The sequence below is a fragment of the Daphnia carinata genome, chromosome 1 (genome assembly GCF_022539665.2).
Source record: "Daphnia carinata strain CSIRO-1 chromosome 1, CSIRO_AGI_Dcar_HiC_V3, whole genome shotgun sequence".
NCBI classification, from domain to species: domain Eukaryota; kingdom Metazoa; phylum Arthropoda; class Branchiopoda; order Diplostraca; family Daphniidae; genus Daphnia; species Daphnia carinata.
The window spans coordinates 9,653,696-9,667,230 of NC_081331.1; the positions used below are offsets into that span (position 1 = coordinate 9,653,696).

At 40.8% G+C, this 13,535-nt stretch overlaps 4 protein-coding genes across 5 annotated transcripts; 3 read left to right on the top strand and 1 right to left on the bottom strand.

Moving 5' to 3' along the window:
• The first annotated feature begins 436 nt into the window (after nt 1–436).
• Nucleotides 437–3,287, top strand: LOC130695605 (uncharacterized). Its single transcript, XM_059497574.1, has 3 exons — nt 437–591; nt 2,054–2,504; nt 2,565–3,287. The coding sequence occupies exons 1-3, from the start codon at nt 580–582 to the stop codon at nt 2,732–2,734; spliced, it is 633 nt and encodes a 210-aa protein (XP_059353557.1). The 5' UTR covers nt 437–579; the 3' UTR covers nt 2,735–3,287.
• LOC130695441 (CAAX prenyl protease 1 homolog) lies at nt 3,272–5,452 on the bottom strand. The gene is made up of 5 exons (XM_057518581.2): nt 5,252–5,452; nt 4,919–5,065; nt 4,650–4,853; nt 4,292–4,586; nt 3,272–4,226 (listed from the first exon to the last, which is right to left on the bottom strand). The coding sequence occupies exons 1-5, from the start codon at nt 5,342–5,344 to the stop codon at nt 3,628–3,630; spliced, it is 1,338 nt and encodes a 445-aa protein (XP_057374564.1). The 5' UTR covers nt 5,345–5,452; the 3' UTR covers nt 3,272–3,627.
• Nucleotides 5,453–6,513: 1,061 nt separating this feature from the next.
• On the top strand, nt 6,514–8,582 carry LOC130695461 (glycoprotein endo-alpha-1,2-mannosidase-like). Its single transcript, XM_057518599.2, has 8 exons — nt 6,514–6,881; nt 6,940–7,019; nt 7,081–7,209; nt 7,300–7,401; nt 7,472–7,525; nt 7,604–7,796; nt 7,862–8,165; nt 8,243–8,582. The coding sequence occupies exons 1-8, from the start codon at nt 6,571–6,573 to the stop codon at nt 8,378–8,380; spliced, it is 1,311 nt and encodes a 436-aa protein (XP_057374582.1). The 5' UTR covers nt 6,514–6,570; the 3' UTR covers nt 8,381–8,582.
• A 680-nt stretch (nt 8,583–9,262) lies between these two features.
• On the top strand, nt 9,263–11,503 carry LOC130695411 (collagen alpha-1(I) chain-like). 2 transcript variants are annotated; one of them, XM_057518561.2, is made up of 4 exons: nt 9,263–9,342; nt 9,463–9,538; nt 9,611–10,703; nt 10,800–11,503. In XM_057518561.2, exons 2-4 carry the CDS (start codon nt 9,527–9,529, stop codon nt 11,279–11,281), a joined length of 1,587 nt encoding a protein of 528 aa, XP_057374544.1. In that variant the 5' UTR covers nt 9,263–9,342; nt 9,463–9,526; the 3' UTR covers nt 11,282–11,503. The 2 variants fall into 2 exon arrangements, with proteins under 2 accessions (XP_057374544.1, XP_059353549.1); XM_059497566.1 differs by lacking the exon at nt 9,263–9,342 and having other exon boundaries at nt 9,441–9,538.
• Nucleotides 11,504–13,535: the final 2,032 nt, after the last annotated feature.

The following is a 13,535-nucleotide window of genomic DNA, read 5'->3' on the forward strand; positions in this document are numbered from 1 at the left end:
CTTCATATAAAGAATTTCTTCATCGTTAAAGCATGACCATTCCTTCAACTTTAACAAGTGTCGATTGTGAATCAGTAGGAGAATACCCTGAAACCAATTTGACTGGTGGTTAAAGCACCACAATCTTCAAGGTCTCGCTGCGTGAGATTTATCAAGGTCGCCTATGCAGAGTGTGTTACACGTAGCAATATTCACACATCGCAGAATTGGTCATGATTTGTATCTTTTGTTCAATATCCGCATGTCCTCTTCATCATTAAATATTCTACGTTTTTTTAAATTTTATTTTCAGAGAGATGTTTCTATAGCTGCCGGATTGTCAGCCGGACAAAGAGGCTAAGAAGTTCCTTTTGCTGGTACAACATGCCGCGTCCATCACCCGTCTGCTGGAAGCTGCTGCAGCTTTACGTGGTGTCTCACCTGTGCCGCAGCTCTGACGCAGCTGTAAAACATGTGCTTCGCCCCGTGTTTCACCCAAGCATAAATTGAAGTCGCAGGCGTCTGGAACCGTCAGTCTCGGTTTAGTCGCGCTCCACAACCTTTACAGCAAGCACATAGCATTCCGCTTCATATCCAACCATGAAGATCTTTGTAAGTTTATTTACATCTCTTAGAGTAATTAACGGCTAAGAAACAACTTGGTACACTTAGGCGGGTGATTTAAACAAGCGACGTAATTGATATATTTTGAATTTTGGCCTCTTAATATCGTTGACATTTTGATTGATGTTCAGTGAATGACCGTACGACTGTTCGTGTAGATTCGGTTTGGCCGTGGGACCAAAATTTAATGCAAAGTGTGTAAGTCGTTACATTGGCGTTTTGCCAGTGGCAGGCCAGATTTTTCACGCGTGCCCGCTATCGCTAACCGGAGACACTTTTTAAGGGGGATAAAGATGCCGAAAGTGATGGCAATGAAAGGATCGAGATTGTAAAGAGCTTCTTTGAAAAAGAAGCATTCTTTAATTATTTTTAAATATGTAATTCTTGAGTGACAGCTTCATATTGCTTGTGAATGAATCTCCATCTTTCTTGATGCGTCAGATGATTTTTCTTGACACATCAGCGACGTACGAAACGTGGATCTAAGCGGAGCATTTGTCATATCCCAATTACGGCACCAATCATATGAAACGAAGCAATCCATTTTTTCGTTTTGTTTATACGAAAGTTGTAGTTGCATGTATTTAATTAGCGATTGATCTATTCACTGGTTGGTGCGTAGTTCGAAAAGGTTGAAAAGCTTAATTTGAATTTTGTGTAGGGGAATAAAAGGACTAGTGCATAAATGTCGTAGACACTGCATGGTACGTTAACGCGTTAATTCCGAAAAGAATCGAGGGTCATACAAGGAGAAGACAGGAGGAGATCTTGTTTTGGCTCTTCGCGATAATCGCCTCTGGGCTCGTGGAGGTCGATTGGGCGTGGATGGTGGTGGTTTGGGTTTTTGCAGTAGTGGAGTTGGCATTCCGCGCCCGGTGTCCATCCGCGCCCTCCTCGATGCTGCTGACCTTCATTTGTGGAATCTTCATCATCCTCGTCCAACGGCCGTTGCTGTTTGTTTTGGTTGTTTCATCTTTGGCTTTTGTCCTTTTTCGTTCCCTTGAACCTCAACTTACCCTCTGTCTAAGCAAAAGGGGGATACAATCGCAAAGCGAAAAGGGTTGACGTCAAGAAGGATATTTATGAAAAGGTAAACCCACCGTCACGAGCCAATGAATCTCCATGATTTTTTTATTTTACAAAGAAGAGAGAAAAACCTTTCTTGCTTTGCCACACGCGGCTCAAGGACACAGTGAAGCTCTTTTGTGTTTTCTTTTTTTTTTCTCTCTTGTTCTTTCAAATCAAAATCGAAATGAAAAAGATCACCTTTTTGGGAACAGGAGGCAGGTGAATAACCAGTTTTACAAAGTAACTCAATAGCTTCATTATTTCTTTCTCGTTTGGTTTTGCGGGACAAAGAAATCGAACTAAACAACACGGAACACATTTTTTTGTGCTGAAAGGTAGATGTTGAAAACTGATTTGATGTTCTATACTTGGTCGATTTCAGATTATGACGATTTTTCTGGCCGCCGCGTCAGCTGGACCCATTCCAAAAGCATACGATATCGATGCTGTGAGGGTGGGGCAACCTTATTACTTAACTTATCCGGCGGGCTATTTCAATGATCACTATCCCGGCCAGCAGCGGCAGCAGCTCGTGCCGCTACCTAGTGATATCATCGTAGGACAGCAGCCGGCCCCTACTTTTAGCGGTCCAGTCGCAGTCAGCGGGGAGCGTTACGGCGACCAACAGGGAATCCAACTGATGTTAACTGTTCCGTCTGCCGTTCCTCCTGGCACGTCTGTCTCCGTCACTGTCAATGTCAACTCAGAGGCGAACGGTGGCACAGTGGTTTCCGTATCCAATCCAGTGATTTCTACTCCTGTTGAAGCTCGTCCCCAAGTAACACCACAACAGGCAGAAGCCATCATCGTGGACGCAAACGGAACAATTAAAGGTATTTGATATAATTAGATGTTTCATAATTGCCAGTAGATAAATGGAATTGTATGTCTAGAGCCACCAACCGCCGGCTTGTTGCCCGACGAATTTGATCAACGTGAACCTCCAATGATGTTCTTACCACCGTTTGAAAATTCGAAGGACTCACCAGTGTTGGTCGCAATGCAAGGTGAAGCCCAGCAGCAACAATTGGCAGCGCTACTGAAGACGAAAACCATCTATTGAGGTACAAGTTGAATTGCGTGCCTGACGTCGCTCATCACAATCAATTAGGAATATCATCTCGGCCCTTTGGCAGCTTTAATCACAAACTTTACCATTCTACTATTCCATTTTTTTCAATTAGCTATCTTGTGTGTGCGTGCACTGAACAGTTGTTAAATTAATTAATGTGGAAACCATAACAAAAAGCGCTCGGGCTGAAAAATTCCGGACGCGTAGCTATAGAAGATCAACGACGCATTAAACTTTCAAAGTTTCTTCTTGCATGGATTTGCGACACCCGACTGACGATTTTCCCCACTTAACTAAATTCGTTTCATTTTACTAAAACAATCTGAAAACAGAGGCACAAAAAAAAAAGAAAAAAAAGAAGAAAAAGAAAAAAAAAAACAAGAAAACAAGAAGGCAAGTACGAATTTTGGATAATGTTGACGTATTTTGCCGTGCCATTATGCGTTACATCATACGGCTGTATTGACTACAGATAATTTCTAGCTAAAGTTTAACCAATTGATGTTACACCTATTTGCGATAAAAAAAAACTTCTGACAATTTGTATTGGAGTCCCATTGGCCTACATTCGTTGCGAATTTGTATGCTGGACTAGAATCGGAATGGTATAACACTTGCCAACAAATAACGGTCTTCCAGCAAGATTATGACAACACACAACATACCTTTACTTCTTTGCTACGTTTAGTGGTCCGTCCGATCTTTTAACTGCCGTTTCCGTCACATATTATCAGAATTACCCATTTAACCACAAAGAAAAATGCTGTAAGCCGCTCGGACAAGAAGTAAAAATGACGACGAAGTTTGTTGGGAACTTTGCAGAATGCAACTGTGCAATGGCAAAGCTGAAACTGAATGGTTAGTAGGCGAATCCGGTCTACTGTCTACTCCGTTTTGTCGAGGGCGTTCAATCTCTGGAGAAGTGTCGGGTGAGAGTGATGCCAACTAGAATATAACCAGTCGTAGATTGGAAAGCCTAAATTGTCCAAGTTAAGCTTGATGAGCGAAGACTTGAGGTTCACGGCGTGGCCCAGTTTCTTGGCGAAGCGGTCCGCTTCGAACTCAAAATGCCGACTAAGTAATGTCGTCAAGAATGACAGAATAGCGTTGTAGGGCGAGAAGATGTACGATGTTACGATGTAGAGTCCGATAAAGATGGGTTGGCTGTCGTGGAACCCAAAGGCGTCGTAAAGCGGTCGGTATTGGAAGAGCAAGTTAAAAACAAGGAACATGAAAAGAATATTCAGTTCTGAAATGACAATGTTTTTGGTGACATGGTTCAACTTCCAATGACCCAACTCGTGACCAAGCACGGCTAAGATTTCAGCGTTGTTGCATCCTTTCTTCAGAACTTTCTCGGATTTCTCCGTTGTCTCTGACTCTTCCTTGACGTATCCTTCTATGAGAGTATCAAATAAGACAATCCTTTTGTTGTTGAAGAAGCCATAGAAATATGCGTTGCTGTGCGAGGAACGTTTGGAACCTGTATAGGGAATAGCAGCAACTAAGTACTTGTTAAGGTAGCCAAATTTACATTAACTAATATACCTTCTACCACATAAAGTTTCTTCAGCGGGAAATCAATTGAAGCTGCTAATTTTTCAATGGCAGACTTCAATTCTCCTTCTGGCAGCGGGCTGTATTTATCGAACAAGGGTGCAATGTAGTCCGGATATACTGTCATCAAAAGTACAATCACCAGCGTAACAAAACTCCATAAATACAGGAAAAAGTAGTCTCCGCCGCTTTGCACTATAAAAATTACGGCAGCCACCAGGGGTAGAGAGATCAGCATGCCGACGATGTATTTTTTTATCGTGTCTTTAATGAAAAACCATGGTGTCTGCAGAAAGAGTACAATTAGACCATAATTCCTTGACACTCCATGGTTTTGTGAAAATCATACTTGTTTGTTGAATCCATGCCTTTCTTCAAGCCAGAAGGTGTAATATATGGTGAAAGGCATATCGACAAGGGTACTGAAAGAGCTCAAGATGACAGTAAACACCATACTTGTTAGAATTTCATTATCAGCAGGTAGATTTAATGATAACAATGCTGAGTGTGAGAGGTTCCAGAAATAAGCATGCCCATTCAGCAAAATAAGGACCTTGGAATAGTAATTTGAATTTCAGCTCTTGTTATGAGGAAAATTTATTTATACTTGTAACTTACTGTGGAGAATATTTGATTGAACAGGCCATGTACTATACCATAGCCACTCTTATCGAGCCCATATAGCCTTGCTTTCTGAAACGTTTCACTGTTGAAATGTTTTTCCAGTTCTGGGGGTGGTTTACTGCTTTTCTTGTATACTTGGTGCTAATAATTGATTTAAATAGATGATAATTAATAATAATAACCTGTTTGGATATCATTAATAGCTAAACAAAAACATGTTAAAGTTTGAATTGTTTTCTCTTCTTGGATCTACCACAACAGTATCCACAAACGAAACACGTCAACAGTGTTAGAAAGCTTATTCAACGAGGCCTACAAGGATCTTACCTGACGGTATGACAGATACAGCTCCCACGTGAACTCTAACCAAAGAAACGCAAACACGCTTCTAAAAATAAAATCACTGTTAATTTCCAACATTCTTGCGAATTGTTTTTTTCCCCGGTAATCGGTTCAGGCCGTTCAGACGCGTATAGATTTTACAAACCGCCAGTAGGTATCGGTATAGCTCTTGGCAAGCAGACGACACGAAGACTCTTCAATACAGTCGGATCTCATTCCATGAACTGTCCAGAAATATTTCGTTGCAATAAATTCTTACGGGCCTCCCAAATCTAGTGGAATTCTCAACTGGAAACAAGCAGGGGCACCACTAGAATCGGGGCCCCATAAGAACGCAAGCAACGAAAAATTTCGTTGCAATAATGAAAAAAACTTTTATTGCACCGATAGATTTCGTTGCAATAGGGGAAAATGCCGTTGCAATAGATTCTACCTTTTGGAAACTGGCGGCCATCAAAGAGACTTAAAGGTTTACTACCTATTTTTATTCCACTTGATGGCAGCACATTGGAAGCTATTTGGTCAAAAACCGCGAGCCATTTTTTTTACAAGCGTGGTTTAACTGGTAACTGAGGGCTCGTTCCCAGGTTACCCGAGAACTACGAGAATCACGAAAATTGACTTCCTAATTTTCGCCAGTCAGAAATTTCTGACATAAACGGAAAAACGTCTAACAATTAATTGCGCGCTAGGACGGTATAGCGCAATCGTGCTACAGCACAATACTCAACGGCTCGTAGTTTTCGATATCCTTAGGAAAAATCACACGTTATAATCAAAATTGAACGATGATTTCGATTATGATTGGTTTTCTTGTTCAACCAGTCGTTTGTTTAATAAAAGAAAACAAGGTGCTGTTAGCGCTCTAACTTTATTTTTTGTTTTTTACGTTAGTAAAAAAACTATAAGACCAGTTGAAAAATCTATTTGATTTCCTTAATTATTGTCGACTTATATTTCTTATTATTATTTATATAATCGATAGTTCTCGATTTATTCTTGTAAAAAAAGAAGATGCAAATTTGTTAGTTAAAATTCCTTTTGCAAAAGCACAATTTTTTTCCATTTTTGTCATTCAGCTGTATACTCAAAATAACCGGGAAATAAAACAACGAAAGTGCTTTACTTTCAAAATGTTTTCCTACACAAATATCTACTAGAGACAGAGAAGGGATTGGCAGTTCTCAGGTAAATGATAGTGTCAGTACAATACATGAAATTCCGTCTACTCTTATTGTGACAGAACGGTGTCGTCTGCAGCGAAAAAATCATGGTGCAAAAATGTTAGTGAACACATTGTAAAAATGATTCCTAAAAGGAATTGCTATTTATTGTGTAAAAATGTAATGATTGCAGTACTTTTCTGTGGTTTTTTGTTTATGTTTATTCGCCTTTACTTCAGTCAATCCTCCGGTAAACCATCCAAAGATCAACACCTACAACAAGTCTTATCGGAACGAAAAAATGTGACAGTTTTACCAGACCTTTGGCTAAAAGACAATGTAGCATACAGGGACACTGCAAACAATATATTGGTTTTATCCAATAATGTGCATGTTTTTTATTATCCATGGTTTGGAAACCCAGAAGATGATTCAGTGTACCTGCATTGGAAGTAAATTTAAATTTTCTTGATATTTTAAATGGTTATTTTAACTATTGTGTAAATGAAGTCATGAATATCTGCTGAACTGGGACGAGAAAGACAAAAATGTGTATCCTACTGGAAAACATGTACCACCAGGGGACATAGGTTTGCAATGTATATTAGAATGCTCATGATGTCCTTAGCTAAAGTTTCTTTTTTTTATCAGGTGCAAATTTTTATCCACTTCTAGGTTGTTATAGCTCAAAAAATCCTGTCACTGTTGGCCAACATATGAAGTGGATAAAACAGGCAGGAATAGGGGTGCTTGTTATTTCCTGGTATCCACCTGACTTGAGTATGCATGCATAAATTGTTTGAATTGTCAAGCAAAAAAAGGAAAATGAAACAGAAAACAGGTTTTAATGCTCCAAATATTTTGCTGTAGGTGACAAAGAAGGGAAGCCATTTGACCAACTTTTTCCAATGTTCCTGGAAACTGCTAGTGTGTATAACCTCAAAATATCATTTCACATTGAGCCATATGAAGGTTAGGTTATATTTAATGCTAACTACTGACCAGTATGCAATAGTCTGCCTATGTTTGACCTTTATAATAGGAAGGAATCCTGAAAACCTCAGAAGAAACATAAAGTACATTATTGAGAAATATGGTATATATTCATTCATGAATTCCGGCTCATTCCATTGATAATTTTACGTCCTGTAACTTTCATCATTTTTGGCTACAGGCAATCATACGTCAATGTACAAACTCCAAAAGTCTCCGTCAAAAAAACCTCTTCCTGTTTTCTACATCTACGATTCGTATCTCAACTCACCAAATAGTTGGAGCTCCGTGTTAGGCGTTAGCAGTAAACAATCCATCAGAAATACGGACATTGATGGAATTTTCCTTGGACTAGTCGTCGAATTTCGCCACAAGTAATGTCACAGGCTATTTTCGTAATATTTTTAACCAAATTTTCTACCTCGTTATCACGTGATAGGCAAGATATTGTATCTGGGGGATTTGATGGTTTTTATACGTATTTTGCTGCTAATGGATTCTCCTATGGAAGTTCATGGAAAAACTGGAAATCTTTATCCTCGTTTGCCAAAAAAAATGGACTCCTTTTTGCTCCATCCGTTGGACCAGGTTACATTGATACCCGCGTCCGCCCATGGAATGTGAAGACCACCAGAGAACGCAAAAACGGGAAGTACTACAAGATAGCTTGGGCGACGGCACTCCAGACCAACCCACCGTTGATTTCTATTACTTCCTTTAACGAGTGGCACGAAGGGACACAGGTTTCTATATTTCTTTTATGTATAAATTTTTTTCTTGTTTTTTTTCTCTTATTATAATATTCTTTCCGTATTCTTAGATAGAACCAGCTATTTCCAAATCAAATAAAGGTTACGTTTACAATGACTACTTACCCGGTGAACCAGATTTCTACCTAAACTTGACTAGACAGTTTGTGTCTCAGTACAGTGAAATCCTGTTCAAAATGAAAACGTGATGGAAGTAACTGGGATTTATTATGCAAAGTAACAATCAGATTTTTTTTAAGGCTAAATAACTAGTGCAATCGTGACGTTCTTCAGAAATGTCTTTTTCCTTATCTGCAGTGTCGGTTATCTTAAAAGGTAAACGACATGGCGTCGAATAATCTTCTCATTACTAAATAAACTTTTATTGGCTGGTCTGGCTAGTAAACCAAATATGGCGCTCCCCCCTTCATTGACCCCCATACTCTTTAGATCATTAGTAACGTAGGGGACTACATTTGTTATCTTACAACGTTTTTCTTAAGCTGAAAAATGAACGAGAGAGCCAGAACTAATAGTCTTGAATGTTAAAAATTATTTACGTATGATGCATATTTGACGTACGGTATTCTCGTAAAAAGCCATTCGATATAGGACATGACATAATTGTCTAATCTATGCTAAGCCGTCTCATTTTCTGAAAAAAAACAAAAAAAAACAAAAAAAAACACGTATGATAATTTACCTGCTTAGGCTAGTTTTCGCCTGAAACGGAAGAAAAAAAAGCGTTGGGTCTTCCAGTATCTAGAGTGAGGGAGAGCGGCTTGACTTGTTCCTTCTGGGACAGTTCAATAAAGTGGGTCGTCATTCAGCGGGCTCTTCCTGCTCAAAAGTCGCAAGAATTTTGTCTAGCAGAGAAATTGACGCAAAAATGTATCAGTTCTTCGTCCTTTCACCTCGCCTCTTTTCTCTTTCCCTTCTTAGTTCTGCTGTCAAAGCTTTCCCTTTTTAAAAAACAAGTTTAAAAAAGAGGTGCGTCTTATAGGTACATGTTGACCGAGCAACTATTTCGTTCGATGGATCGACAAGATAGGTTTCTTCCTCTTCTCCTTCTTAACCCTCTATGCAGAGCTTGAGCATAAAAAGCCAGTCATCTTCCGATTAATGTCAGTGCTGTGCCGAAGTCGGCGATCACAAGTCATTCTTTAGATCGGTAAGTCAAATGAGGAATTTTTCTTAATGCGTTAAGTTTCTTTTCAATTACATTGTTTTTAGTTTAGAAAATTAACTGTGGAAGTTTGTCACTTTATTTTATACCTTTATTGTCTTTTAGTTTGGTTGGCAATATTTGGGAGCTAAGATTTTTGGACAATAACTGAGCATCACCAAACGCCGCAATGCAGGCAACCGTAAGTTGCGGTTCATTAATTTTAATCTAACTATAAATTCCAAGTAGTGTAAAATTATTTTTACCTCATTAGGCTTTGATACCGCTTTTGGTGGCAGCCGCCCTTGCTGCCCCCCAATACGGCCAACCCCCTCAGGTAGGCCAAACTGTTAAGATTACGAAACAGCAATGGAATTCCTTGAATCCATACGGGGCGTCAAGTGCTTATCCTGCAAACGAACGTCCGCAGATTGACGCCATTCAGAAGCAATGGGAACGCTTTTACGAATACCTCCCATGGCTGAAAGGACCTCCTGGAACACCAGGAGAACAGGGTGCTCCTGGAAATGATGGAAAGGACGGCAGAGATGGTGTTGACGGCAAAGATGGCGTTGACGGCAAAGACGGAAGAGATGGCATTGATGGAAAAGACGCCATCTACACTGACGATTATGGAACAAAAATCGTTGTTGGTCCTCCCGGAGCTCCTGGAGAGCCAGGACCTGCCGGACCTCCCGGAGAAAAGGGAGACACTGGAGAACCTGGTGCTCCTGGCGAAGACGGTAAATCTGGTCAGGACGGAAGTCCTGGATATGATGGCGCTCCTGGCCCCAAAGGTCCTGCTGGCTCACCTGGCTACAATGGATTACCTGGTTCCGACGGCAAACAAGGTGAACGAGGAGAAAAGGGAGACACTGGCGCAACTGGAGCTCCTGGCCTCAACGGCGCCCCTGGAGCTCCTGGCAAACCTGGTTACCCCGGAGGACCTGGGCCTGTAGGACCTAAGGGTGAAACTGGACCACCTGGTCTTGCCATCGCTTCCAATATCGCTGGACCTCCTGGTGCACCTGGCTTCCCCGGCAAAGACGGTAAACCTGGCTACAACGGCGCCCCTGGTGCTACTGGTCCTCCAGGACCTGTCGGACCTCAAGGCCTTCCTGGAAAACCTGGAGGTACTGGCTTCCCAGGATACCCTGGTGCTAAAGGTGAACCCGGTAAACCTGGTTATGCTGGACCTCCTGGTAAGGATGGATATCCTGGTGCACCCAGCAAGATTCCTGGTCCTCCTGGACCCATCGGACCTGCTGGCCCCCCTGGCTACAATGGCGCTCCTGGCAAAGATGGTCTTCCCGGCGGTCCTGGTTATCCTGGCAAAGATGGAAAGCCCGGACCCCCAGGATACACAGGTAAAATATGGCGCTGAAAATTTGATAAAAACATGCGTTGTAGTTACATTTGTTCGACATTAAAAATTGGTGAATTAATTTCATACCATATCACAGGCGCACCAGGCCTGCAGGGCAAACCCGGAAAGGATGGTCTACCCGGCCCCGTCGGAGCTCCCGGCTACCCTGGTGGCCCAGGACCAGTTGGACCCCAAGGTAAAACCGGCCCTCCAGGCTACCCTGGCGGCCCTGGACCAATTGGACCCATAGGCCCTCTCGGCCCTGTTGGACCCCAAGGCAAACCAGGAGCACCAGGTTATCCAGGCGGCCCTGGTCCCGTCGGACCTATTGGACCCGTTGGCCCTGTAGGATACCCAGGTAAAGATGGCTATCCTGGAAAGCCAGGACCCGTTGGTGCCCCTGGACCTGTTGGCGCTCCCGGACCGGTGACCACATACACTCAAGTCCAAGAATACGCTCCAGCTTCCTCTTACAGTCCACCAGCTTACGAAGCCGCAACGGTTTACACGCAGACATCACCACAAGTTTACCAACAACCCCAAATTTATCAGGAAGTGTCCCAACCCGTTTACGGTTAATGCCGATGCATCAAAGCCTCATTTCCTAGTTATTTCTGGGCCACCACACGGTTTGCAAAGTGAACATAACTAGGCATTACTCACCAACCCTATCTTCTTTTTCCTGTAATGCCTAAACGTAACTCTTTTTTCTGTTTGTTGTTGTTATGCCCATGTGCGATGTTATATGACTCAATGTGACATGCCTTGCACGAGGCTGTGAATACAATACTCCCGAACTTATTATTTTTGCAATATTCACCTACTGAACTCCTATGAAAATGATTTTGGATGAGGCGGCCTTGACGCAGTGACAACAGAAATGAATCGCATATTACAGAAAAACAAAGTTAAATGGAAGGAAAAATCATGCCAACGTTCCACTTGTAGAAAAAGCATGGAAAATGCGTTGATGATCTAGCCCTTTTCGGGTCATGTAGGTCACGGAACAAGTTTATGTCAGATGAAATCACTGACCTCAAAAGCGGACAACCGAAAAAAAAAGGAATGCGCATTATCTTGACTTCGTTTACCGAGTATACCAAATTATCGTTGGTGGTTTCTTTTTGTATACTGTACACCTCATCAGACAACGAAAACTGATAGCAATTGGGATTTTGAAAATCGATTTATTCACCGCTAACGTTCCGAATTTGAATGATGGATGAATGAGTTTTTATCGCTGTTCTTTTTGTGCATTAAATTAAAAAGTTTCAACAGTGAATATTAGGTCACTTAGAGCTTGCTGATTGTTACACTGCCCGAACGGACACGAGAACCCATTTTTAAAAAAGCGTTATTGAAATTAGATGTCCTGATGTTTCGTGATTTGAGCAGATGTGTCATTGTGATAGTTTGCGGACCGATGAAATAATTACGTTTTATCGAAATTATTTTCGCGGTAAACCATTTTTTCTCCTTTCATATTTTTAAAACTTTGAGTTATGCGGATCAACCCATGGGGAAATGATGAGGAGAAATATTACTCTTCGATTTAACAAAGTACATGGAAGGCTGAGGGATAAAAATTCACTGTGAATTTTAGCTATGCGTCCAAGAAAAGTGGACAGGAAGATTTTGCCTGCTGATTTCAGTCGAGGACTTTAAGACCAGTCTTTCTTTGACGATTTTATCAGCAAACCGCGTGGGACGTGAAAAAGCAAAACCAGTTTCACTACCTGATCCAAACCCCATTCACGCCGCTTTCTATTCCGTTCATCCTAATTATTTTACTCTATTAACCCGAATTGTTACTCGAAATTTAGGAGATATAGGAAATATAGGAATCCGCTGAAATATTCACGAATTTTTTAAACATTGAAATAGGCTATGTCTTTGCACAATCGACAAGATAAGCAAAGAATATGACACGAAACTCTGCTAAACAGGGAAACCGCCAGTAGCCTTTTGGTTTCTTAGAAGTTATTTATGACACTTCCGTTTTGCCTGAAATCGGCTTTCATGGACACATTTCCAATGAACTAGTGCTAATCGTTTTCCTGTAATATATAAACTTGGGTGGAAATATTTAGAAAATGTTATTGGCGCTGTTGGAATTCATCTCTATATTCCAATATTTGCTGCGCAATGTTCATTTAGGCTGCTGATATATGTTACCTTACAAAGGACAACATCGGCTGTAAAATTTATAAAACATTATTTAGCTGATTTTGCTGAGGATTGAACTCGGGGTTTTTCGCATTCAAAGCAAACACTTGCCACTGAATTGAGTCCTAAACCTTTGCTAATATAAAATTCCGCTTAAATGCGATCCGGGATCAATGCGCATTAAAATGAAATAAAATTATTAATACCCTTCTGTCTGCTAAAAAACTTGCCCGGATGACTGTATATAATATCAAGGGAAATTTTTACTTATGTTTCTTGGTTTTGTTATTTTCCCTGATAACATAAAATGGATGTAAAGTCGTCATCCATTTCGAAAAATTACGTTTGATGCTACTATATTTATCATAATTAAACAGCAAGGAAAAGTTAACAAATTGTTTTGTTTTGTTTTTTTGTATTTTTTTCTCATTTCGTGCAAGGATCATTATTTTTCAACGAAAATCAAACCGAAACATTTTTTTTTTGCTAATTCATCATTTATTATTAATGGTCAAGCAATTATGTTTGTGATGCATCAATTTCCTGGGTAGGGGAGACTGGGGTGAGCCGGGACTGTGGGTGAAGCGGGACAGCTGGAGGAAAAATGGTAAACATTGATTTAAAATTTCAAAAAAATTATATGTTATTGGTGTAGATGTTTCCTATT